At 33.9% G+C, this 27,309-nt stretch overlaps 4 protein-coding genes across 5 annotated transcripts in view; 1 reads left to right on the top strand and 3 right to left on the bottom strand.

The window, feature by feature from the left end:
* Positions 1–766: 766 nt before the first annotated feature.
* On the bottom strand, positions 767–24,922 carry LOC144424619 (zinc finger C3H1 domain-containing protein-like). 2 transcript variants are annotated; one of them, XM_078114063.1, is made up of 5 exons: positions 5,872–6,063; positions 4,117–4,220; positions 3,132–3,481; positions 1,460–3,055; positions 767–1,213 (listed from the first exon to the last, which is right to left on the bottom strand). In XM_078114063.1, exons 1-3 carry the CDS (start codon positions 6,001–6,003, stop codon positions 3,373–3,375), a joined length of 345 nt encoding a protein of 114 aa, XP_077970189.1. In that variant the 5' UTR covers positions 6,004–6,063; the 3' UTR covers positions 767–1,213; positions 1,460–3,055; positions 3,132–3,372. The 2 variants fall into 2 exon arrangements, 1 of the variants encoding a protein (XP_077970189.1); XR_013476842.1 differs by lacking the exons at positions 1,460–3,055; positions 3,132–3,481; positions 4,117–4,220; positions 5,872–6,063 and adding an exon at positions 24,812–24,922.
* Positions 8,630–18,395, bottom strand: LOC144424411 (uncharacterized). Its single transcript, XM_078113739.1, has 11 exons — positions 17,579–18,395; positions 16,566–16,740; positions 16,143–16,269; positions 15,196–15,359; positions 14,406–14,533; positions 13,777–13,894; positions 13,203–13,350; positions 10,242–10,386; positions 9,807–9,960; positions 8,801–8,908; positions 8,630–8,642 (listed from the first exon to the last, which is right to left on the bottom strand). Exons 3-11 carry the CDS (start codon positions 16,224–16,226, stop codon positions 8,630–8,632), a joined length of 1,062 nt encoding a protein of 353 aa, XP_077969865.1. The 5' UTR covers positions 16,227–16,269; positions 16,566–16,740; positions 17,579–18,395.
* On the top strand, positions 10,987–13,207 carry LOC144424499 (uncharacterized). Its single transcript, XM_078113864.1, has 4 exons — positions 10,987–11,320; positions 11,690–11,761; positions 11,961–12,187; positions 12,593–13,207. The coding sequence occupies exons 1-4, from the start codon at positions 11,002–11,004 to the stop codon at positions 12,782–12,784; spliced, it is 810 nt and encodes a 269-aa protein (XP_077969990.1). The 5' UTR covers positions 10,987–11,001; the 3' UTR covers positions 12,785–13,207.
* Positions 24,923–26,593: 1,671 nt separating the features above from the next.
* Positions 26,594–27,309, bottom strand: part of LOC120331961 (uncharacterized) — a 30,394-nt gene continuing 29,678 nt past the window's right edge. The window contains exon 37 of the mRNA XM_078113853.1: positions 26,594–26,702. Coding sequence (XP_077969979.1) covers positions 26,594–26,702 — 109 coding nt within the window. The remainder of the gene's footprint in view (positions 26,703–27,309) is intronic.

A 27,309-nucleotide genomic window follows, 5' to 3' on the forward strand; every position in this document is an offset into this window, starting at 1 on the left:
CTTTGGGAATTGCAATATTTAACACTTTATCGCCATAGGTAATTTTGATAAATAGGGGTATCTTCAAAAAGGGAAAGATCCCAATTTCTAAGTTCGAGTAGCTCTATAGGTTCTAAGTGTGTGACAACTTTATATATTCCAACTTGACATAAAATCGCATACCTCCTGTGCGGATACCGGTTTCATGTCATATTACCATTTTCAATGAGTTGCATTTACTTTTAAAAATCAGTTGAATAAAACAAATCAGCCGGTTCCGCGTTCATTATTTTGTTTCAGTTAGTATTGTATTATCTACCACTAGAGATTCTTGTATCGATACCCAACACCACTAAAATTTATGAGAATGTGATAGATACTTAGTTTATACGCGTAGAACGGCGACGCTACATTTTGTGAACTGGTGAAACTGTCGTCGATTGTGTCTGCAGTCCTATTCCCTAACTAAAGTGGAGCCCCAGTTTGAAGAGCCCTGTTCTAGACATTGACAGGGATAAACAAAGAGAAGGATATGGATAAATATCAAAACCTTATATCGACATAAAAACTATTCTTTGATGTCCTTTCATTTCTAAATCTGGACAAAATGTAAGGAGATCCAAGTTTGATAACAAAATGCAGACAAAGTTACGCAAATGTATTTATTAAAAAAAGTAATAATATGCCATCAAAAGCATTTTTGCTTGCAGTGAGTGTCCAAGTGAAAAATGGAATACAGAAAAGGGATAAAGCAGTGACGGAAACATAAATACAAAGACTGAAAAAATAAAAACTGCTGAAGATCAAAAAAAATCTTGGATCTTCTAAACTTCCAAATTTGCAGAAAATGAGATATTCTAGACAAGGATCTTCTCACGAACTTGACAATAATTGAGCATCATTCACAGGAACAAATCGTATGCACAAAACTTTGGTTTAGGTCGGAAGGAACCATCCAGTTTCTTGACAATATTCTGGTGCAGAATTGATCTTCACAAACACTTTCCATCATTCGTTATGGTTACACTTAAACTAAGCAAGTAGTCCTACAATACACCAAGTACTGCATAAAACAAAACAATATTAATTGGCATCTGCAAAGCCCATGAAGGAGCCGAGATGCGAAAATAACAGTTCAAGTTTGTTGTAGAACGGAACCTAGTGCAGTATTAAACAGTACTTACTGCAAGTTGAGGAGACCGGGTACTGCAGAATATGAAAATCGAAGATATACCTGAAAAAAAATAAGTGGCAAAGATGTGTAGAAAAGATTGATGTTATGAGAGTTTTTTTTTATATTTTGCTCTATCGAAATGGAAGAAAAGTTTGATTAGGACAAATACAGGCAACCACCCTGCTGTATTCTAAGGGCGCCCACTTCCGAATACCCTACATTTCTATTTTCTGATGCAAAATATACTGTATAAAGTAAAATATTGAGATGCTTAATATAGTAACAAAGATAACCAACCACTCTCACCTTTTTATTGCAAGAAATTAACTTGAGGAGTTTTGGGCAGAAGACATCCTGCATCCATCTGTAACCATGATGAACATCGAATCTTTTCCGGAATAAAATCCTCAGGTTTCGCATATGTTTTCAGAGTGGTGAGATACTGCAGTAACAGAGAAAACGTATATTGGAACAAATAAATCGTAACAACATTGTGTAGAATGGAAAGGAAAATAGAAAAAAAATAACGAATCAAACAATCCACAATGTCAGTTCTTTTCACGGTTTCAATACAAGACATCTTGAGTAATTTCCGAAGCAATCAAAACACCTCCAACAGGCAATGCAAGAGTGATTTCAAATATCTGAAGTTACTATAAACTTTATCTGCCTCTCTTAACACAATACTCTATCCTGTTGTTCCTAAACTGTTCTGATGAAGAGACTAAATACAAGTCGATATAAATATTTATCCTGAAATTTTAGATTGGATGTTTCCTAAATATGCATGTTAATATTCGATAATAGGAAGAAAAAAATCCAGGAGCCCTAAGTCTGCTGAAACTATACTGAAATCAAATGAATATGAGTGTCTTATTACTTTATAATAGGGCATTCCTAAAATAGTGTGAGAAAGAATTTAAAAAGAAAATTTCTTTATTTTTCTTCAGAATGCAAAATAATAGGAATGTCCATAGAATTCAGACACGACGAAGCCCGGGTTTCAGGGCTATAACATGCAGAAAACGCAATTTACTGCTCTAAAATATTCTGAATAAACTGTACAAATTCAAAAACGTGAAGATTCCAGACTTCAAAGTCAAAACTAAAAGAATGACGAAATTCAAGCAAAGGAATAAATTAACAGTTTTAAATGATTTGGTTTCTGCAGACGAACTACTTAACTTTTATGCTTTTGTGTCGATGAATCCATATGCACTCAATGCAAGAATGCTGTAGTAACAGTGGAGATAACTATCCTAGTGATTCAAAAGTCTTGGTGCACACTAACACAAATATATTTCTATAACGTTTCATCTGACATTGAACTTGAAACAATGATGACAGGCTTTCAAATCAAACTGAAATGCTAGTCTTTCAACCAGCAAGATTATTAAAACTTCTGGTTTATCGCTATCAAAACAAAGCAGTTTTACAATCCAACATCCTGACTCTTGATTCATTGAAATAAGAAAGTGCATCTGATTTCAGTACTAGTTTAAGAGAATAAACATTTAACTGTGGCAAATACAAGACACATTCAAAAATCTCATTCTATTAAAGCTGGAAATTTTCTACCTGCATCTTAAGGACATCTGAAATTAAAACTCCCATAATGGCTAGTTAATCTGAAAGTATGAAAATATGACCCACAAAAAACTTTAAAATGAATGCAATCAAAATAAATCGATTTTACGTACATTTGCAAGAAGCCACATGGTCCCAATTTTTGTATGAAATTATCACTTTACAAATATAACAACTTTCTAATTGCACTCACCTGTTGCCCAGGAAACAAAGTTTAAAACATTTTACTAGTTGAGAAAAATTTATATTTACATCAGTCCACAGCTCACGAGAATACGGTACTGCATCCACAGACCGCCGGGACAGATGTATTGCCTAAAATAGGGATTATTTTCAATAAACATAATTGTCACTTTGTCAATTTCACAAAATCAAAACTTGATACCCGTACCTTTGATATTCTTCCACGAGAGAAAAGTGACGAGACCGATCTAGTGAATTTTGTGAAAAAAAAAATATAGAAATTATTAAGTTCCCTCATGAAACTTTTATAAATCAATTAAAGAAGGGATTTAAACATTTAACATCTATTTACTTAGCTTTACATACAACTCGTAAGAAAAGATGTTGATTAACATAAAACTTGAATAGAAAATAAATCAAATATTAATCAAAAGATTATTCAAGATTTACTACATTTTCCATATCATCATGTTTTGACACAATGTAGTTGAAGTTATCCTCCATAATATGGAAACGATTGTTGAGTCATCTCCAAAACTGAGAAAATGTCGGCAAGCCCTGGAATATAAAAATATATTCCATAAAATTTGGAATATCTGAGTTAATGTTCCCGAAACCTTGATCTAAAATGCTGATGAAAGTACAGTCGAAATTGAAAAACCAAACAAATATTATTTTTCCATTACAAGATAATTTACAAAGACTGTGTATATCAAATACTAATTCTAAATGCCTATGAAGAACGCTAAAGCTAAAATGTTTCTACAATAACATTTCTAAATTTGGTATACCCTAATGGTCCCTTGTTTGATTGGAAAATTGTTGTTAAAGAATTCCTTTTACTTGAATATAAATTCAAAAATTCACCAAATCAAATACAAATATTCATAAACTTATTTAAATAGCTGCATATTAGTTTGCGCTCCCGAAGTATGTGAACCAAAATGGCAGACACCGGAACGTAGTACGTGTACTAGGTTAGGGTTAGGCCATATTTTTATGCCAATTTTTCTTATTTTAGTTCTACTACGAGTTCAGGGACTAGGCAAGTGACTCCTATACTTTGTACCTGAAATTATGGCCTAGCCCTAACCTGGCACACATACTACGCTCGAGTGTTTGCCATTTTGGTTCACATACTACAGGAGTACCTACTAGTTTACCTTCCAACAAATCACCATTTATCCACTTACCTCAATAACAGTGGAACATTATACGGCATCAGATCAGTAAGAAAATTATAAGCAGTTGATATGTGTTGCCTTGTATGAAAGCATGATAAGTAGATAGACGCAACCTGAAGTTTATAAAATAGTAAAATCAATATCATCATGTAAATACTGTCGTTATCAAAAATCGTTCGGTCTACGCATTATTATATTTTATATGTAAAATATTTAGTATCCTAAATGAGTTTATTATCATTAAGCAAAAAAGCAAAATCACAAAAATCTTTATTATTCCGAGAATTAGACATAAACATCTATAAAACATAAAAAGATATCAATTTTAATAAGCAACTGTACACTTACTATTATTATGCATCATGTTAGAATCTGGTAACCTAGAGCATAGGTTCTCAAAGTGCTCCGTACGGAGCCCCAGGGCTCCGCAAGAGAAACCCAGGGGCTCCGCGAGCTATTCGATTACTTTTTAAAATACTGACTAATTTCGTAACTGTTCAAAGAAGCAATAACAGCTTTGATAATATATGACAACAGTATAGCCTCGAAATATGGCAAAGAGGCGGAATTAAAAAATGACATTGTTTATAAGCAGGAGCGCAGCAAGGATTCTTAGGAGGGAGGTGGTTCAAAATTGGAATCGGAAATTTCCGCGCAACATTTTTTGCGATTAAAAAAACGGATAACGAGATTTCTGTTGCGTAAAATATTCAATCCATGTCCATGTCCACATATTCAATCGTTACTCACGTTTGATTCGAGATTACTATTAGGATTACTAAAATGAAAGCATACTATTCTAAAATAACATAAAATACGTGATAAACTGCCAACTATAAATAAATTGGAGTCGTATTTTTGCGATCTTGGAATTTGTCAAACTTGATTCGTTCTTTCGCACTTAAGATTATTTTTGGGCAAGATATCGCCGTTTATAAAATCGCAATGTCTGGGCAAAATACGAACAATTGAAATTTATTTTATTGCATTCGGCTCCGTTGGTAGTTTCAGAATAAAAAAGGGTACATCGCGGATCGCGCGCACAATTGATTGCGTGCGGCTCCGTCGGTAGTTTCAAAATGGGAAAAAAAGGTACATCGCGCATACAATTGACTGTGTTTCGATTTCGCGGTTACTACTACGATGAAAGCCTAACATAACACCAAATTTTGTGATTTACAACGTCTATAAAAGCATTTTCAATCTGAGGCGAGTCTGCTGAAACCAAACGTGTGATCTTCCATTTTAAGTTTTAGTTTTAATATTTTAGAATGCCGCTTTTCAATCAAGAAATGTGAGTTGCGGATTTATCTCTTTATTAATTAATATTTTTAGCATTTCATCGTCGATGACTATAATATGGTAACATATTTTTCACATTCAACTGATGATTCCCCACGAGAACAAAAAAGCAATTAACGTCGTCATTGTGTAACAATACATGTATATGCCGATCGACCCCTAATTTATTAGTATGTTTGTCAAGTGTCAAATTTACAGCTTTAGTATATATATATAATTTATGCTTAAAATTTAGTTTTATTTATGACTTGCATCAACCCTATTAAAAAAGGTTCAGCATTTAAATTGGGTAAAGTACTTTTAACTTGCTCAGGAATATTAATCTGAAAGTAACAATTTTAACATTTATTTTGGGGCTCCGTGAATAATAGTCAACCTTTTCAAGGGCTCCGCAACACCAAAAGTTTGGGAACCCCTGACCTAGAGTACATCATCACCAATAAGTTCACATTATATTTCTACCTGATTATGAAATGTGTAGTCAGAAAATCTGGCATCAGAGCTGAGCAATTCATCAATGGCTAAATCTGGAGAACAAGTTGTTATGCATCGACGAATAACTGCAGTAAAATTCTTTAGCCATATTTGACGCATTTTTACAGTTATTGTTGTTGGTTCGACTAGTTTTGAAGCAAGATGCTGACGATATAGAAGATATCTGTAAAGAAAATTTAATATAAAAAAAATGGACTCAGGATATTTTTTTTCCAAATGGGAGATGCTTTGACCATTTATGTAGTAGTAGTAGGGATGCGACAAGATTCGGACTCGTGCTCGGATTCGTGGCCGAATCTCTCGTAATTTGATACTCGGATTCGGCCCGAGTCTTTGATGATTTTACCCGAGTCCCGGATATCATACGTCACGCGATAGTCAAGCGCAGACTGGTGGCGGATTCGACGAGAAATTCAACTTTTTCGTTCTGTTTTGCCACGAGACTGTTCAATCTATTTTCTCTACGGTGAAATTAAAACTACGCGCCAAAACTACAAATTCACGACGCTGTAAGAACAAAAAAATGTCAGCGAAAGTCAGCTGAATAAATTCCAGTGTTGCGCGTGTAGCTTGCCTTCCAGTGCCAGACGTCGTTTAGTGAATGTTTACCACGTCCTATTTCAAGCATATACTTGCTAATCCTCTAACAGTGATTAATCCGTAATCAGCGGTAACCATGTCGTGCTGTTCGCCTGTTATCGTTCCATAAATGATCTAGCTATTTCCGGAGAGAAACAAATGTTAGAAATAAAACAATAAAATAGTGAAAATTACGGTTCTTTTAAGAGAAAAGTACAACTCGCAGATGTCAGTGGCGTTACAATCGTATATATGTACAAAAACAATCTCGCAAGCCGCATCGATTAAATGTGCATAAATTTGGAAACTAATACTCGTGGTAATTGGATGTTAATCGGGCCGACTTTTTATTTTTATTCAATAATTATTTACATACACCGCGATAGTGACGGGCAAAATCGAATTTTTCCTGATCGAATAATTCGACTACCGTATTTCTTTTAATATACCGATAGTAGAAAATTACTAGAAGACTGGAGACTCGATAACAACGCGGCGTCTTTACTTCTTATCCGTAATTTTATCACAATCGTGAATTGTTTTTTTTGTCACCGCGATCGTTTCGGCGACCGACATCCTAATTATGGTTGGTAAACTATATTTTTAAAGCACCCTTTTTCACTATCAGCTCTCACGCAACGCCGGACATCGAAGTTTCGTTTTTTATATTTCAGGCAGAAGTGTGAGTACAAATCGGCGAAGATATTAAAGACAGCTATTAATTAGTGAATTCATAAACATATTAATTTTATTCTGGCCTCATCTTCCGGATTTGATCTTTCATATCACAGTTTGTAAATTACGATCCCTATTTTAAGCGAACAATACCTATCGTGGCTGTGTTATTTTAATATTAGATAATAAATAAAAACTCCGGAAATTTACCATTGCGTGCTGTTTCGAGTTATGGTATTTCCACCTAGTCGAAACAATATTTCCATATAATACATAATTTACCTGCGTCACTTAATCTGGTTTGACGTTTCTATATGTGAAAAGGTGTTGGCGCGCTTTATGCAAAATTGGGAATTGTTAAGATAACGATAGGCGCAGAAAGAAAACCATAATAATTCTCACATTCATCGTTTCTGTCTGTTAGCGAAAGTCGTATGTGAATTCTTTCTAAATTAATGTTAATAAATTTGATTTTGCTTTTCAAAGCGCCGTTATTTGTATTAATGAAAATGATTGTGTCATACAGCCGTAACTTAGCATATAACACATTTCGCCTTTTGCGTCTCTCTTATTGAATGAAAATCAACAATTACGCATTCTTATTTTCCGCAGATTCGACAATCGCTATTGATGGTTTTCAAACGAAGAATAGCTAGCTATTTTGTTACGATATATTTATAAGATACATTTATTCGATGCTTCCACAGTTGGCAATTCTTTATTAGTACCCCAATTATCACGGAGATGGGCGTCCGTATCAGCGCCGACTAAAAAAGATAACATATGAGTAAAAATTTCCCATAAAAAATTTGTTCCAAACGTGTGGGTTATGGCCCGTATTTATCGTGACAGGACACGAGCGCGGCGTCTTCAGCAGTCGACGCGGCGGTCGATCAGAGTTACGTAACAAAGTATTCCTTCGACGGGGAATATGACCTATTTATTCTAATTTAAACTAGTCGCTCAGAGAATGAACGTCTCGAAAGCAATAGTGTTTATGTGCAACGTTTTCAAATTACATAGTCTTTTCATACAGAATTTTTAATTTACGGCCAATATACGAGAACAACAGCATCACTTTAGGTATTTGTTTCGTAGCTATGTAAAAGTATTGGACTCGGGACTCGGACACGAGTCCAGCACAAATACTCGGGATTCGGCCGAGCCGAACCTTTTTGGATTCGTCGCATCCCTAAGTAGTAGTACTTACATATTTATCCTGGAGAAGAGAAAAGAATGGGAATGGAACGCTTAGCACAATGCTACTGGATATCATCAAGATGTCAAAGGTGACGTGATCATGTGACAATTAAGAAGTCGCTTAAACAATTTTTAATTCAGATTCTCAGGCATGGCTGGAAACATTATCTAGCAATTGATTAGTTTTTTCGTTGTCTCCAAAACTTGGGTACAAATTAAACAACTGAATGATTATTTTGTCTTCCTACAAGTTTTAATTCAGTTACAAGGATCAAAAATGAGTCCTGAGAAGAGAAAATAAAATTAGCTATCAATACTTTTGGATTTTACAATGATGGTTTGAAGAAGTATCCAAATAAGTATTTCGAGGAAAATGAATTATTTGAATATACTTTTTTTTATTATTAAAAAAATTTGCGAATCTGATTTAAAAATGTCCCACCTTAGCCATATTTGTCTTCTATCATTTTCATCACCCACATCCACAATTGCCTTTTCATAATAATCCAGTATAACGTTGACAGATTCGCTGGATAAATCGAGAATTACACTGTAAAGAACATGATACACAATAAAGCGTTGTTCAAAAATGAATAGAATCCAAATAAGAATTCTATTACGATTTCCGTAATCACAAACATTGATTGAGTGGCACATCAGGATATTTCTGGATCTACGGGGTGTCCATAAAGTCCCTTTATGATTTCAATTTTGTTACAAAGTCAGTTCTAAATATATCTTAGCCAGGTTTGTTGTTTTTCAATCAGTGAATTCAAAAGTATTTTTACTTCATCGATCTCGATAAGTATGTTGATAGGTATTTGTTACTTATCGATCTTAAGATCGGTAAGTATATTGATAGGTATTTGTCTGTATGTCTGTTAGATGAACGCGATATCTCACGAACGCTTGGTTGAATCTGCTCCAAATTTTGCATGTGCATGCATCTTACCTCGGACCAGAAGCCTATAGATTTTGGGTTAATTATGTCGTATAATTAGCGAGTTATTAACTAATTACCGATCTAAGATCGATAAGTTTTTGGTCTCCGACCGATATTCTCGTTTGTTTGTTTGTCTGTCAGACACTTTCGTATGTTACGCAATATCTCACGAAAGTGAGGTAGAATCTACTCCAAATTTTGCATGTGCATTCATCATATATCGGACCAGAAGCCTATTGATTTTGGAGGAATTATGTCGTATAATTAGCGAGTTATTAATTTATTAGTGATGGGACATGCAGTGTCGCTATTTAGTCAGAGCGAAGGAATCGAAACTGCAGATCGATAAGTCGATGGTCTCCGATCGCTAGCTAGTTTAATACATCTGTAAGAGCCTAAACAATATATGACATCGATAAATACCATTTGCAATATTAAAAAAAATTGAGACACCCAATATATCTTAACACTCATAATTTCAACAGCCTTGATCTATTTCACTTACATGTAAATCATCCATAAATATGCTTTGTTCTTCCCAACAATTTTCCAACTAATTTCCGGTAAAAGAGAAAGATGTTTGTCAGTTAATGAATCCGATAATCTCAAAAGGTAGTGAAATAATTTCTTCAATTCTGATAAATTAATCACATCTATATCTGAAAAAGAATCCAAAATGAAGCTAAAATTGAGAACCTAATATTAATATTAAAATCATGTCATCACTTAGGGTGTAATAAACTAGGCAATGCCGAAACCTGGTAACTACAGGGTGGTGGCTAGAAAAACAGTACCAACCTAAAACAACCAAGAACCTAAAAGAAAACACACATTTTATTTGTGATGTCATGTGACCTTCAAATTTTCTGCTTTTTTATCGACCACCCTGGTGTATTTCACATGGTGAATCTTGATTTTATAAAAACCACAAAACTTTTACCTATTTTCAAATAAGCTGAAGCACAAGTTTCAAAATACAGAAGTGCAGCATCAATGTCCGATGATTCTTGATTCAATTGAAACAAAGCTGCTTCATAACAAAGTTTTGCATCAGATGGATTTTCTGTCACAGCTTCTTCAAACACCTTTGAAAAAGTAATATTAAATAGATTACAATTCTTTTTGCCTGTTTGTTTATTGCATTGCATTAACGATTTGACATTTCTCATTTATTACCACAAAAAAATGATTTTTATTTTTTTATACTTAAAATAATAATTTTGATATTTCAGTGCCTTTTTTATGCTTTTAGTGGCTCAGTGATAGTTAGTTACATAGTTTATAGCTTTTTCAAGCTGCAAAATAACATTTCAAACGCCCAAATGTCTGTTTTTCAGGCACTTCGTCATTTTCTCACACAACACATTTTGACAACAATACCAAACGCGCAGAAATTTCCCAGCCAAATAGCATGGGGAACAAGTTTTTTGCAATTTCCCATGGCAATTCAAAACACTTCACGACAAAAATAGTACTTTTTTAGTCATTCAAATTTAATGAATGGAAACATTCCAACCTCTGAAATCTAAACGAATGCAAAAATTCAATATAAATACTTTGCTTGCTACAGTAGTACAGTCGGCTGCTTAATGCAGTAGGTTGGCATGCATAGATGTATTTGCCTCAACTTCATGAATAACAAATAGTAACATAGAAGTTCCATTGAAATGGAATTGCAACTTGATTAATTTTAGACAGAAATGTATGCTAGACTGCATTTGAGTTTCAATTCTAATGTTTGCTTTAAACAGGCGTTAAATATGAGTAAGGGTATACTATATTGGATGTTTTTGAGCATTCAATTGCTCGTCAACCAAGTATATTGCAATCAAAGAATTTGCATGCAAATTGAAAATGTCAATGCAGAAGAAACGTACCCAATTCCACCACAACGAAGTTCACAGGGTGTTCCGGGCAAACGTGGGCCACCTGGTGAAATTGGCCCAAAAGGATCACAAGGGCCCAGAGGCCCAATAGGAATTGTCGATTATGAAAGAATGAATGCAGCAATAGAATCAGGTAATTTAACTTAATATTGGCCGTAAGCATCAGTGGGGCTTGTACAAAGCCTTGTTTGGAGTGGAAGATCTTGCAAAATTTACAGATTTTCCTTTAAAGGAGTATATTGAGGTTTACTTCTTATTGTATATATATATAGTTTAAATGATGATATAATGACTATTCGGATGAATGGCCTTTGTATAGATAAACCTAAGAATGTGGTTTTGGCAGAACATCCAATAATATTCTGTTGCAAAATCTATTCACTCATTCATTGGTATTAAATTGAAATAAGGTATCCCTAACATTGATTCATTTAAAAATTTAGTTTGTATGATTTATACTATTAGTTCAGCGACCCATACTTTTATATGTAACTTGTTGCAGCGATAAATGATCTGCGGACAGAAACGGAAGAGAAGATGAATAAAACTATGAATGATCTTCAGCAGAGGATGGGTAATAGTTACTAAACTATCAATTATGTAAAACTGTTTTGTTAACATGACATGATGAATTTTTTGTCAAGGAGTTCTCAAACCTAAAATGCAAACTGGAAACATAAAAATTGTTGGGCAAATAAAATTCAGAATCCAGAATTCCCAACATGAATTTAATTCATTTTTAAATAGAGCTAATTGAAAATTTCATTTTCTAGATAAAACAGTCAACTGTGAAGTCCTTCACAAAAATAAATGTTATCGGATGATACTTCGCGAAACCCAAATGAATTTTGACCAAGCAACACAAGCATGTAGAGATATTGGTATGAATATTGGATACATTGAAGATGAAACACATTACCAAAAAATAGCAGAGTTAGTCAGATCAAAATCAACATCATCTGGGACAGGATACTGGACAGGACTATTGTACATAAACTCAGTGAGTACCGGTATTTAAATATGATTCATAATGAATATGATACCAAACTACATATTCTTCATCATTTCTATCTCATCAAATTATCAATGATTTAGCTCAGTTCAGGCTCAGCGGTGTGTTGAGCAAAGTGCTAAGCGTTAGGAATATGTTTGCCACAGCACCTCTGATTACCCTGTGTGGGTTCGCTGGTTTGAATCCTGTGTGGGTTAATTATGTACAAGATGAATGCAGGACTCCTCGCTTTCATAGGGTGGTTCACATAACTGCTGGGCAGTTACGGCTTCCTTCACCATCAAGTTCATGCATCAGAAAACTGGCCAACTAACCCCACACCCAACATGATTATTGAGCCGCCTTTTTTTATCCCCCTTGATACATATGTAACTCCTACCCTATCTTTTTCAGCAACTTGTGACACTTTCTGGAAATCCATCACCGTTCACTAAATGGTATCCAGGTAGACCCAGAAGTGATGAGCAATACAAAAATGTGTACATTTATGTCATGAAAGATACAGGAAATGTATACCAGGGCATGTATAACCACATTCCAACAGTTACACTACCTGGAGTGTTATGTCAAATCATGAATACTTAATTAAGATCATATTAACAAGCATTGTCTACAGATTTCTTATTTGTTAACTTCTCCGATCACACAATACTACAATGCTAGTTATATTGTCAATATTCAAATAACGTAAATCGTATCGTGCACCTGATTACAGAATGCCTTTTTTTATTATTATTTTATGATTTGATTATTATCTTGCTTGATATCAATCACATATCAAGTGAATATGGTCAAAATTAATGTTGTGTTTTTTTTTGGTACTGGCAACAAATATATAAATAATACAAAATTAAAAAAGTATGGTCGAAATAAAAGATAGAGATGGGAGAAGCATATTTGATTTGTAAAGTACGGTAGTAGTTTTGCGGAAAACATCAAATTTTCATTTCATGACAGTCGAAGGATTAATTGACTAATTAATTGATTAATTCCAATACTATACCTGTGTAGCAGATAAGTTGTCGCCCTTCTTCACCAAAACATCTGCCCATATTATAGAAATACCAGTCACTCCCTTTTTGATCTGGGTTATCGTTTCCTCATTTATTGACAGTTTTTGTATCGCTTTAGTCATAGTTTTACACAAAAACCTGTAAAACCAAGAAACTCATTGAAAACTCATTCAAACTTTTCCTCTGATTTCTAGAATCTTATTATTTTCAGGAACAAATTATTAAGGATACAAAATTTCTGACATTACATTTTGATGAATATGGAATAAAAATTTACATTTAGTTTTGAATTTGCGATAATCTTTAGAATAGAAAGTCATAAATCAGAATGATATGTTTTACTTTTTAATGTATATATACTATGTAAATAAAATCATTCAGTTAATCAGTTGTTTTATTCGTCGATATTGGGCTGATTGGCCATTGTGAAGAAACCAAATACAACGAAGATCACATCATGGGGAAATGCAACATAGAATTCAATGATAGAAATGAACAGGTTGTAAAGTACTGGTTAGGATGACAATCAATCGAGATAAAAAAAAGAGAATTCCCAATTCTTACTTGCAACTATTAGCAGCGTTGTCCCATTTTTGCTGAGATATTTCCAATCGCAATCTTTCCCGAAGTAACTGTAGAGCTGATAATGGATCTTCAGTTGATGAAGAATCCTTGATAGCAACTGAATCAAACATATAGTAAAATTAAGAATAACTTTGAAAATTCAAAAATACAAACGACAGAACTGCCCAAATGAGCGAAGCCATTAAAAGAAATCCTACATTTCAAATTCATTAAAAAATTAGTTGTAAACGATTATTCACAATATTTCATTACAATTACGGCAACGAGATGATGCCTAATTTAGGTCGTAATTGTAATTATATCGATTCATACCCTACAGACAGAACAGAAGATATATGGCCTATTTAACTCATGATGATGTCACAAATATAAAAAAAAAACTAGTAAAAACAATGTTTATGCTATTCCCAATATTTTCAAATTTTATATGTGTAAATTTTTTCATCTTATCAAACGAAAAAATTCAAAAATAATTTCATGATGTATTTGGAATGATAAATTATTTAATTTGGCCACCCCTGACCCGTACCATTATCTGAGTGAACAGGTCATAAAGCGTTGAGAATCACCCCTAATGGGCATATTCGATAGTCCATTAGGCTACTCACCGTCAAGGTCAGCATGCAGGTTTGAATAGAAACTTTCGTCAAGTTTATTCCTTGAATTAAAGTCAAGCTGAACTTCTAATCCTGGATAAACTTTGATCCCGAGATAATTTCGAGCATTGAATGCAGAGCTAAAAAGTGACAAATAAGTGATATGTATTTCTGCTCATAATAGAAATTTGACTCACTCACAAATTCAAAGTAATTATGAGAATAACGGATTCAGGTATTTATTTTCACTGTGCATGAAAATTCAGTCAGTTTTTAAAGTCAAAATTTGACTATTGAAATTTCAAAGAAGTAAATGAGAAAACAAAGACACATATAAAGCAGTGCTTGCTGCTTTGACAGCAATATGATAGGATGTTTCACTAAATAGTGCATTGTGAAAAATAAATAAATCAAACAGCTCAACCAATAACCATATTGCACACCATAACATATCCTATTATTCGATTGCTAGTCTACATTAGGTATGGGGTAAAGGTAACCAATTGATCATTTGAAATAGACGGATATGGATAAAACTTGGTATTGTTTTCGGACACTTACTTGCACCTTCCGCTGCCTACAAGGCCCTGTACAAGCAGCAACTGAGAACTCACTCGAACCCAATCAAAATGTATGAAGCTACCGCTATTAGAACAGCCCCAGATCTTTCCGGTTAGGCATTGCCTACACATTTTCATATTACTCTGGGTGAGGTGGGACTTAGGGGATATTAACCCAAGATGAATAATATTATTAGAGTACCAAACAAGAAAACCCTTCTTTTCACTTTTTGTTACATTACCTTATATTTGGAAAAAAGCATCGTGGGAGATTATTGAAATGCACGACGTTTAAATATGCCAACCAAAGATGATTAAGATCAGTCGACGTCAAACATCTATTCAAAGAAGATGTAGAAAAGGTGGGAAACTTCTGACATTGTGGAGAGAATTCTTTTACTGTTACCTGTAGAAATGTTTTCGAATGTTAGAGGGACAAAAGTCGTAAAATAAGGTCAGTCTAGATAAGGGTTATTCAAAATGAACCCTCCGCTCCACTAGGGGACCACAGAGAGTTTCCCTCTGGGCAAAAAGAACTTTCACTAGGTTTCATTCACGATAACGATGACAGATCTAGATTAACATTCCAAGTTATCGAGTAAAATCTTGTCTGATATTATGCAGAAAATTTGAAAAATTAAAAAAAAAAATAACTTCTTTTGAAATATTTTGCTCTCGGTCACGAATTATACATATGGATAGCTATACTATTTCTCCTTGTTGTTATTCTTGTTGACATTATTTGGAAAAAATGGCCAGTACTGCTTGATTTCTCATTTTTAGTACTTAGATAGAAAAAGTTGCAAATTTGCTATTGCTTTTATTTCATTTCTCAAATTTTTCTATGAGACCATTATATTTACGAAAAACTTTTAGGGCTTTAATTAAAGGGGACACTTTTTTATTTCATCACACTGGTCTTTTTTTGTCATAATTGGTGCTATGAGGTCTTAAAATCCTGGTACCGATACCGTAACCTTTGATGCACAGAGGGTCATATAGAAATGGTTATCTGGCCAGATTGGTTCAACAGTTATTGTTAATATATGCCTTCAACATTGGAGCATTAATAAACATCGTTAGTCAAATGAACTTAACTTATTGAGACAATGTAACTATTTATTACGAAATTCGAATGATAAGAAATATACTTGAAAATGATTAATTTGATCAAAAAAATAATTCTTACTTTCAACAATGGTAAAATCTTTAAAAATTTGGCGATTATAATAATTGAAGTTGAGTTTGTTGCAACACTGTTTGCAAAAGCCATCTTGAAGTAACATCTGGTGATAAACCATTTACAGGGATCCCACCTTATAAAGAGAAAGAATATTGATAACAAACAACAATAAAATTTACGAAAAAGTCCCAGAGTCAAAAACAAAGCAACAAAAACTGAAAAATTTAGAAATCACGTTCAACATTTTTCAGCAAGTTTAAGAGGAGTTGGTCGTATAGAAATTCCCTTTTTACGTTTAAATCTCATGACAAAAGCTGTAAAGCAAGAAGTCAAACAAACTTGTGGCATTAAGGAGTTAGAGGGGTAGCAAACCAACTCCTGGCTAACTAGAATGCTATTTGTTTAAATGGGTTCATGCTGTTCCCCTACCTTGCCTGTGACACTGGAGGCGCCCAGAGATCTTGCTTGGGCCCGACGTTATTCTGTATTTTTATCAATGATTTCCCCCACAGCTTCACACTATTTTCAAAATTGTTCGCTGATGACACAAACCTTCATGATAGCGACGACAAGTCTCCGGATGTGCTTGAGTCCAGAGTGAACACTAAAATACAAAAAAGTAGCAAATTGATGAAACTTAACAAACTAACATTGAATGTTGAAAAATCAAAAACTATGCTATTGCGGTAGATGCTGTATCGGCTTAGGTGTTTCACTTCAATTTCAACTTTGTGCATGGTTTTGTCTTGTTCCAGTCTCATTTGCAATATGGATTTGTAGCTTGGGGATCATCTAAGAAAACCTTTCTACGTTGCATCGAAATAATTCAAAACAGCGCTATGCGTGCTGTACTCTTTGCTGGACCAATGTCAAAAATAAACCCCCACTACCATAAGATGCAACTAATCAAAATGGCAGATATTTATAAAAGCGAGGTATTAAAACTCATGCACCAGCACCATAAAACTGCCTACTGTATTTTGTCAAACAAACCAGTTGCCAGTGTACACTCTTGTGCAACTCGGTCCGCTGCCAATAGCCCATACTATGTGCCTCGCTATTCCACCGATCAGCCAATTTTTCTAGATATAATATATGGAATGAGTGTTATCTTTATTTGTCCATGTTTTTTATAATATGCTATCACTATCACCATAATAATTTTCATCAACACTGTGATTTACTTTGTTTTCAGTATTATTTGCTCCCACCTGACAGAGCAAAATAACTCCAGTATGACTTTTTCCCACAAGTATTTTACCTCAATATCCTCAAGATTCCTTAATAGGCTATTCATCATCATTATATAAATTTGCATAAATGTTGTATTTTTACCCAAATAGTATGTGCACCTTGCAAGAGTCATAGCACAAAATAACTTTATAGCTTATGAACTTTTCCAATAACTGAATAAAGGCAAACTTCATTTAATATTCTGTTACCTTTAATACTGTAATAGTCAATGTTCCATACCAGGCTAATCATCATTGTATTATTATATTCCATATACGTTGTTTAATAATTTTCCAATAATATGTGTTCCTGGCATTGACATTTTTCTGCATAAAATCCATATTATGTATTTCTAGTTCAACTGTTGCTGCGGGGAATCCCCATGTAGTTCGTAGTGGGCGCGGCGATGTGGCTCATCGTGCTAAGCGTTAGAAATACGCTTGCCACCGCATCTCTGATTACCCTGCGTGGGTTCGAATCCCATGCGGGGTAGTTATGTGCGAGAGGATTGCTGGACTCTTCGCCGTCGTAGGGTGGTTCACGTAACCGCTGGTCGGTTACGGCTTCCTCCACCATCAAGTCCATGCTTCCGAAACAAATAACTAACTAATCCCATACCCGACATGGACTGGTAACCGGACGAGAGGCCGTGGTTCGCCATATGGATAAGCCGTCTTATCGACTTTCCTCTCCCCCGGGATAAATATATAAATCCTATCCTATCGTGCTTCGTCCCATCCATACGCTTTGGTCCAAACCCAGGTTCGCGGGCCACATGTGGCCCACCGCTCCATTATCTGTGGCCCGCGTCGCATTTGCGCCAACGTAGCCAAAAAATCGTATTTGGTGTTGTTTCGTCATAAAAATAACCGGAAAAATATTTTGACATATTGTTACATCACTAATTTAACTGAATTGACTAGTGTTATGGCTAGTGAAGTTGAATAATAATGTGCTTGGCTAGTCTAAATTGTCAACTGGCTTTCTATTTTTTTGGTCGGGAATATCTGCTAGCAAAATAGGCTTCATAGAAAACTAAAAATCAAATGAGTTGGTTATGCATGATAACTAAATATTATTGTAATGGCCTAACAATATAATTCCTGCGGGTGTTTTTTTTTGCAACCAGTCTTAACAGTTCTATTCAATTAAAGAGTCCAGCTGCACACTAACACTTTGTGTTAGTGTGCAGCTGGACTCTTTAATTGAATAGAATAGTCATGTTTATTCCAGCTACAGTATCCTTGCAGTATACGCATACGGATCCACTAGCATAAAGGCATAGGGAAAAGATAGGAAGTTAGTCTCGCGCAACCCAACTCAAATTTAGTCTTAACAGTAATACAAAAAATGCTGCCTATATATCAGAAAATTTAGTAATTACCCTTCTGTATCTCAAATTAGGTAAAATTCGGTAATCAGTCAATTTGCAGATATTTGTAGGTTATTTTGTAAACATGAGTTTGAAAAGAAAGCTGGCCAATTTAAAGAGATATTTGACTTAATATAGGAAGGAAAATACCACAATGTTTGCTCAATATGTCTGCAAACTGTGTCGGTAACAATCTAAAACGGCATTTTCTCATTATGTCACTTTATTCGTTATGAAGAGTTCGAAATATTATACTAAATGTAGATATAGTAAGATTTTTGCACGTTTTAGTGAGTTTTTTGATGGTTGTTGCATGTTTCATCTTGATAACTGACAAATAATGATCAATGTGATTTGAACAAATGTGGCTCAAAGTATGTGACAAACTTTATTTTTTTTTTTTTTTTTTTTTTTTTTATTAATAAAAACATCACATTATCACAACACATTTATTTAGACACAATAGCACAAATACAATTGCATTTTAAAAAAACGAGCACACAATAGTTTTCCACTTCTTATTATGGATTGACAGTTTACCATTTTTAGTTGCAATAATCTTTTCACAGTTTATAATATTTTTTATCATATATAAAAATTGGCAAAATTGAGGCCTTTCATTACGCAGTTTACATTTGTATATAAAATATCTGGCACATAATAAAACACAGTTTATACCCTGATTTTGCCCTACCCCCAATAACATTTCTCTATGTGTCAAATTGAAGTTTAATCCATACTCAACGGTTAGCCAAGCGTTAACTATTTCCCAAAATTGCTGCACAAATTCACAGAGATAAAATAAATGTAACACGGTTTCAACATGCATATTACAAAATGTACATTTTAGACTTTGTGTTTTATTTATTCTATATAGCAGGTCATTAGTGGGCACTGCTCGCAAGGCAAATTTGACATGGAATGAACGAAGTCTGGATTCAATAGAGCAATAAAAAACTTTTTCATACAATGTAAACCAATTATCTAAGTTCCTGCACAATTCTTTTGACCATTTTTCTATTTTTTCAGTTGGCGGCAAAATTTTTTCATTACAAAGCTTATCATAAATATATCGAGACGTTTTATCAATGCTTTTAATATCTTCGATAAGACTAAGATGTGGATTGACTGGTGAGGTTTTTGATAAATTAGTTTTCCATTGCTGGGGTATACATGATATAATTTTTAAATACGCTAGCATGTCATCATAAAAACTAGAAAAACAATAATGATGAAAAACATACGGAAACATTGCAAGTTGCTGATTAGAATCACAAATATCTTCAACGAAACAAATATTTTTACTATTCCAATCATCCATATATAAAAGTTTTCCTTTGCAAGTTATATTTTTATTAAACCACAAAGGTTCATGTAAATGACTTACATCCCTAATAATCTTGGATTTGAAAATAAACCAATAGTACAGAGTATCTCTCAAACATCTGGAATACATATTTTTGATATACACTCCATGCGGATATACATTTCCATAAAATAAAGCCTTTCCTCCATACAAATTCAAGAAAAACATTTCTATGGATTTCCATGAGACATCAATTTCGTCATTTATTAAACATTTAACCCATCTTAATTTTTGACCAAGGAGAAATGATTCCACATCAAGCATATTGACCCCCCCTTCCTTCACAGGTGCAATTAATGTCTTACGTTTTATTCTCTCCCATTTTGAACCCCATAAAAATTCATGGCATATCTTATTTACTTCCATTATAAAACTATTGGGCAGTATTACTGGTAAGATGGAAACTACATAAACCAATAAGCTCAACATCAAAGATTTAATCACAGTGATTTTTCCGAGGAAATCTAGATTTCTTTTGGACCATATTTGTGCAACCATTTTCAGTTTTTGAAGTTTTGGCAAAAGGTTCACAGTAAAAAGATCCGTATCATTTCCACACACATTAATGCCCAAAATTTTAAAACAGCTAGGGTTCCACTGAAGTCCTCGGTCTTGCATAGGAAAATTTTGCCAATTATTATTTGCACCCAGGTATAATGCTTGGCATTTATTCGTATTTATCTTGCACCCAGACATGGTAAAGAAAGTATCGGTTTCAGAAAATACTGTTTTAATACTTTTTTGTGACCCATCACAATATACTTTTGCGTCATCTGCAAACAAGGAAATTTTAATTTCTGTATTTCCGAGACATATACCTTGTATATTCTGGTTTTGTCGCATTCTACATGCAATTATTTCAATTATTAATAAGAACATATATGGTGAGAGACTACAACCTTGCCTCAAACCTTTCTTAACTTGAAACATTTTTGAACTATAATTATTATTAACAACAGTGCTTTGACTTTGAAAATATAAAGTTTTGACCCACTTAATAAACATTTGACCAAAATTAAAAAATTCCAACACTTGAAAAAGATAATTCCATGAAACAGAATCATAAGCTTTTTCTATATCCAAGTTGAGTGCTATTCCTGGAAGCCTTTTATATTTCAAAAAGTCTCTAACATTAAAAAATAATCTTACATTTTCGCCAATATATCTTCCCTTAGTAAATCCTTTTTGATCATTGTGAATCAATTTTTGTATCACATTTTTCAGTCTATTAGCTATACTTTTGGATGCAATTTTATAGTCAATGTTTAATAAGGTGATAGGTCTGTAGTTTTCAATGAAGTTGAGATTTTTTCCTTGCTTAGGTAGCAGCTTTATTATTCCCCTAGATTGTGAATTACTCATTGTCTCATTTGCCACTGAGTAGTTGTAGGAATTAAGCAATAGTTGTTTGAGATGTTCCCAGAATTCTCTGTAAAATTCAACTGTGAATCCGTCTTCCCCCGGGCTGGTATTTGATCTCATTTCTTTCAGTGCATTCTCGCATTCTCTCAAAGTTAATAAACCTTCACTTTGTAGTTGTTCTTCTTCAGTAAGTTTTGTCGCCTGTACAGTGTTTAAATATGTTTTGATATCTTCTGTCTTCGAATTTGTCTTGGGAGTTAATAGGTTTTCATAAAAATCAGCGGCTATGTTTGCTATTTTTTGTGGATCTTTGATTTGTTTCTCCTTATAGTGTAAAAGATTGATATTATTTTTGTTCACATTATATTTTTCTCTTTTTAGAAAGTATGCATTGCATTTGCCTCCATATTCGGCGTGTTTGATTCTGCTTCGAACCATTGCTCCCTGGGCATCTTGCGCAATAAGGATTTCAAATTTCTCTTTACTTTTATTTAATCTGCTTATTTCTTCACTGGATTTTGTTGGTTTGTCTTCCAGATCCTTAATGTCCCTTTCAAGATTGTCACGGATTCTATGATTTTCCCTTTTCTTCCTTGAAGCATATTGAATGGTGTATCCCCTAATTATACATTTCATTGTATCCCACATTGTTGTTGGTTTAACATACGCATGAGAATGATCTCTCATTGTTTGCTCTATTAGTTGATGTATCAGTTCTTTATATTTTTCATCTATTAATAACGAGTTGTTGAATTTATTTATTTCACTTCGATATAGAATAATAAAATAGGACATGCTAATAATCTTTAAAATTCAACCCTTTATAGGTATACGTAATTTTGATAAATACGGTCATCTTCGACAGGGAAAGGCGCGATTTCTAAGTTAGTAATTTTAGGTTCAAGGTGTGTGACAAACTTTATTTATTCTACTTTGATATATAATAATAAAACCGCGTGCCTCTTGCGGAGGCCATGCTATTAATCTTTGTGAATTGCAATATTTAACACTTTATCGGCATAGGTAATTTTGATAAATAGGGATATCTTCAAACAGGGAAAGATCCCAATTTTTAAGTTCGAGTAGCTCTATAGCAGGGGTTCCCAAACCGCGGGCCAATTCCGGCCCGCGTAACAATTTAAAATGGCCCGCCGAACTTGAGTAAAACGATGTTGTTATGTCATTACCACAGTGTAGAACGTGTTTATCGCGTAACAATTCAATTATGCCCATATCTCAATAATACGCACCAGTATTACCGTGTTTCCCCCAAAATAGAACAGATTATTTCAATTTTCTTTCCAAAAATATAACTAGGGCTTATTTTCGGGGCGTGTCTTTTATTTTCATTGGTCAAATAAAAAATATGAAAACCAATATCCATTTACTTAAATGGCACGTTTTCCTCTTTCACACTTGTTAGATTAATCATTTACAACGTGTAGGGGAGATTTCCTGCTATCGACTAGGTGCTACTGACTATACGTCTTATTTTACGGTGAGGCTTATATTAAAATCATTCTTAAAATTCAGGCTAGGTCTTATTTACGGGATTGGTCTCATTTTCAGGGAAACACGGTAGGATTACAAAGAGCAGTATTAAAGTTATCAGCCCTATAAGAAAGCTTACAGATGTCAAAAAAAACAAACAAAACTAGACTTTGCAAATAGACGTTTCCGGGATAAATGGTAGCTTTCATATTTCTGTATTGCAAAGAATCAAACTTCAGCGATTTGTCTTCCTTGCCAATGAAATATTCCAGTTCTGAAGGAATACGACATTAAGCGCCATTATGAGTCAAACAAACAGATTGCAAAAAATGTCAAATGAAAGTGAATCCACTGAACCCCAGCTAAACCGCCGCGAACTTTCGGGCGCTAAACTCTTCCGGCCCGCGAACATTCTCCCGATTCTAAATTTGGCCCGTGTCCAATAAAGTTTGGGAACCCCTGCTCTATAGGTTCTAAGTGTGTGACAACTTTATATATTCCAATTTGACATAAAATCGCGTATCTCCTGTGCGGATACCGGTTTCATGTCATATTACCATTTTCAATGAGTTGCATTTACTTTTAAAAATCAGTTGAATAAAACAAATCAGCCGGTTCCGCGTTCATTATTTTGTTTCAGTTAGTATTGTATTATCTACCACTAGAGATTCTTGCATCGATACCCAACACCACTAAAATATATGAGAATGTGATAGATACTCAGTTTATACGCGGAGAACAGGGACGCTACATTTTGTGAACTGGTAAAACTGTCGTCGATCGTGTCGTGCAGTCCTGTTCCCTAACTAAAGTGGGGCCCCAGTTTGAAGAGCCCTGTTCGAGACATTGACAGGGAGAGAAAAAAAGAGAAGGATATGGATAAATATCAAAACCCTATATCGACATAAAAACTATTCTTTGACGGCCTTGCATTTCTAAATCTGGACAAAATGTAAGGAGATCCAAGTTTGATAACAACATGCAGACAAAGTTACGCAAATGTATTTATTAAAAAAAGTAATAATATGCAATCAAAAGCATTTTTGCTTGCAGTGAGTGTCCAAGTGAAAAATGGAATCTCGAAATACAGAAAAGGGATAAAGCAGTGACGGAAACATAAATACAAAGACTGAAAAATAAAACTGCTGAAGATCAAAAAAATCTTGGATCTTCTAAACTTCCAAATTTGCAGAAAATGAGATATTCTAGACAAGGATCTTCTCACGAACTCGACAATAATTGAGCATCATTCACAGGAACAAATCGTATGCACAAAACTTTGATTCAGGTCGGAAGGAATCATCCAGTTTCTTGACAATATTCTGGTGCAGAATTGATCTTCACAAACACTTTCCACCAATTCGTTAAGGTTACACTTAAACTAAGCAAGTAGTCCTACAATACACCAAGTACTGCATAAAACAAAACAATATTAATTGGCATCTGCGAAGCCCATGAAGGAGCCGAGATGCGAAAATAACAGTTCATGTTTGTTGTAGAACGGAACCTACTGCAGTATTAAACAGTACTTACTGCAAGTTGAAAAGAACGGGTACTGCAGAATATATGAATCGAAGATATAGCTGAAAAAAAATAAGTGGCAAAGATGTGTAGAAAAGATTAATGGTATGTTATGAAATTATTTTTTATATTCTGCTCTATCGAAATGAAAGAAAAGTTTAATTAGGACAAATACAGGCAACCACCCTGCTGTATTCTAAGGGCGCCCACTTCCGGATACCCTACATTTCTCTTCTATTCTGATGCAAAATATACTGTTACTGTATATATACAAAAATGTAAAATATTGAGATGCTTAATATAATAACAAAGATAACCAACCACTCTCACCTTTTTATTGCAAGAAATTAACTTAAGGAGTTTTGGGCAGAAGACATCCTGCATCCATCTGTAACCATGATGAACATCGAATCTTTTCCGGAATAAAATCTTCAGGTTTCGCGTATGTTTTCAGAGTGGTGAGATACTGCAGTAACAGAGAAAACGTATATTAAAACAAACAAATAGTAACAACATTGTGTAGAATGAAAAGGAATATAGAAAGGAAATAACGAATCAAACAATCCACAATGTCAGTTCTTCTTGCGGTTTCAATACAAGACATGTTGAGTAATTTCCGAAGCAATCAAAACACCTCCAACAGGCAATGCAAGAGTGATTTCAAATATCTGAAGTTACTATAAACTTCATCTGCCTCTCTTAACACAATACTCTATCCTGTTGTTACTAAACTGTTCTGATGAAGAGACTAAATAATACAAGTCGATATAAATATTTATCCTGAAATTTTAGATTGGATGTATTCTAAATATGCATGTTAGTATTCGATAATAGGAAGAAAAAAATCCAGGAGCCCTAAGTCTGTTGAAACTATACTGAAATCAAATGAATATGAGTTTCTTATTACTTTATAATGGGACATTCCTAAAATAGTGTGAGAAAGAATTTTAAAAGAAAATTTCTTTATTTTTCTTCAGAATGCAAAATAATAGGAATGTCCATAGAATTCAGACACGACGAAGCCCGGGTTTCAGGGCTATAACATGCAGAAAACGCAATTTACTGCTTTAAAATATTGTGAGTAAATTTTACAAATTCAAAAACTTGAAGATTCCAGACTTCAAAGTCAAAAATAAAAGAATGACGAAATTCAAGCAAAGGAATAAATTAACAGTTTTAAATGATTTGGTTTCTGCAGACTAACTACTTAACTTTTATGCTTTTGTGTCGGTGAATCCATATGCACTCAATGCAAGAATGCTGTAGTAAGAGTGGAGATAACTATCCTAGTGATTCAAAAGTCTTGATGCACACTAACACAAATATATTTCTATAACGTTTCATCTGACATTGATCTTAAAACAGTGATGACAGGCTTTCAAATCAAACTGAAAGACTAGTCTTTCTACAAGCAAGATGATTGAAACTTCATTCAAAAATCTCATTCTATTCAAGCTGGAAATTTTCTACCTGCATCTTAAGGACATCTGAAATTAAAACTCCCATAATAGCTAGTTAATCTGGAAGTATGAAAATATTACCCACAAAAAACTTTAAAATGAATGCAATCAAAATAAATCGATTTTACGTACATTTGCAAGAAGCCACATGGTCCCAATTTTTGTATGAAATTATCGCTTTACAAATATAACAACTTTCTAATTGAACTCACCTGTTGCCCAGGAAACAAAGTTTAAAACATTTTACCAGTTAAGAAAAATTTATATTTACATCAGTCCACAGCTCACGAGAATACGGTACTGCATCCACAGACCGCCGGGACAGATGTATTGCCTAAAATAGGGATTATTTTCAATAAACAAAATTGTCACTTTGTCAATTTCACAAAATTAAAACTTGATACCCGTACCTTTGCTATTCTTCCACGAGAGAAAAGTGACGAGACGGATCTAGATCATTTTGTGAAAAAAAAATATAGAAATTATTAAGTTCCCTCATGAAACTTTTATAAATCAATTACAAAAAGGATTTAAACATTTAACATCTAAATACTTAGATTTACATACAACTCGTAAGAAAACATGTTGATTACCATAAAACTTGAATAGCAAATATATCAAATATCATTCAAAAAAGATTATTCAAGATTTACTACATTTTCCATATCATCATGTTTTGACACAATGTAGTTGAAGTTATCCTCCATAATATGGAAACGATTGTTGAGTCATCTCCAAAACTGAGAAAATGTCGGCAAGCCCTGGAATATAAAAAAAAATTCCATAAAATTTGGAATATCTGAGTTAATGTTCCCGAAACCTTGATCTAAAATGCTGATGAAAGTACAGTCAAAATTGAAAAACCAAACGAATATTATTTTTCCATTACAAGATAATTTACAAAGACTGTGTATATCAAATACTAATTCTAAATGCCTATGAAGAACGCTAAAGCTAAAATGTTTCTACAATAACATTTCTAAATTTGGTATACTCTAATGGTCCCTTGTTTGATTGAAAGATTGTTGTGAAAGAAACCCATAGAATATAAATTCAAAAATTCACCAAATCAAATACAAATATTTATAAAACTTATTTAAATAGATGTTGCATACTAGTTGGCGCTCCCGAAGTATGTGGACCAAAATAGCAGACACCGGAACGTAGTACGTGTAGGCTACTAGGTTAGGGTTAGGCCATATTTTTATGCCAATTTTCCTTATTTTAGTTCTACTACGAGTTCAGGGACTAGGCAAGTGACTCCTATACTATGTACCTGAAATTATGGCCTAGCCCTAACCTGGTACACATACTACGCTCAAGTGTTTGCCATTTTGAATCACATACTTCAGGAGTACCTACTAGTTT

This window comes from Styela clava, chromosome 6 (genome assembly GCF_964204865.1).
Source record: "Styela clava chromosome 6, kaStyClav1.hap1.2, whole genome shotgun sequence".
Lineage (NCBI taxonomy): Eukaryota > Metazoa > Chordata > Ascidiacea > Stolidobranchia > Styelidae > Styela > Styela clava.

What these genes read in the sequence shown, in the direction of transcription:
- LOC144424619 (XM_078114063.1), bottom strand. Translation starts at nt 6,003, where the DNA reads ATGCGTCAAATATGGCTAAAGAATTTTACTGCAGTTATTCGTCGATGC. An exon ending in ACTACACATTTCATAATCAG is followed by an intron (nt 4,221 to 5,871) that starts GTAGAAATATAA and finishes TATAAACTTCAG; the next exon opens with GTTGCGTCTATCTACTTATC. An exon ending in AATGTTCCACTGTTATTGAG is followed by an intron (nt 3,482 to 4,116) that starts GTAAGTGGATAA and finishes TTTATATTCCAG; the next exon opens with GGCTTGCCGACATTTTCTCA.
- LOC144424499 (XM_078113864.1), top strand. Translation starts at nt 11,002, where the DNA reads ATGTATGCTAGACTGCATTTGAGTTTCAATTCTAATGTTTGCTTTAAA. An exon ending in GAATGCAGCAATAGAATCAG is followed by an intron (nt 11,321 to 11,689) that starts GTAATTTAACTT and finishes AACTTGTTGCAG; the next exon opens with CGATAAATGATCTGCGGACA. An exon ending in TGATCTTCAGCAGAGGATGG is followed by an intron (nt 11,762 to 11,960) that starts GTAATAGTTACT and finishes TTCATTTTCTAG; the next exon opens with ATAAAACAGTCAACTGTGAA.
- LOC144424411 (XM_078113739.1), bottom strand. Translation starts at nt 16,226, where the DNA reads ATGGCTTTTGCAAACAGTGTTGCAACAAACTCAACTTCAATTATTATA. An exon ending in AACGCTGCTAATAGTTGCAA is followed by an intron (nt 13,351 to 13,776) that starts GTAAGAATTGGG and finishes TTGGTTTTACAG; the next exon opens with GTTTTTGTGTAAAACTATGA. An exon ending in ACAACTTATCTGCTACACAG is followed by an intron (nt 10,387 to 13,202) that starts GTATAGTATTGG and finishes ACTTTTTCAAAG; the next exon opens with GTGTTTGAAGAAGCTGTGAC.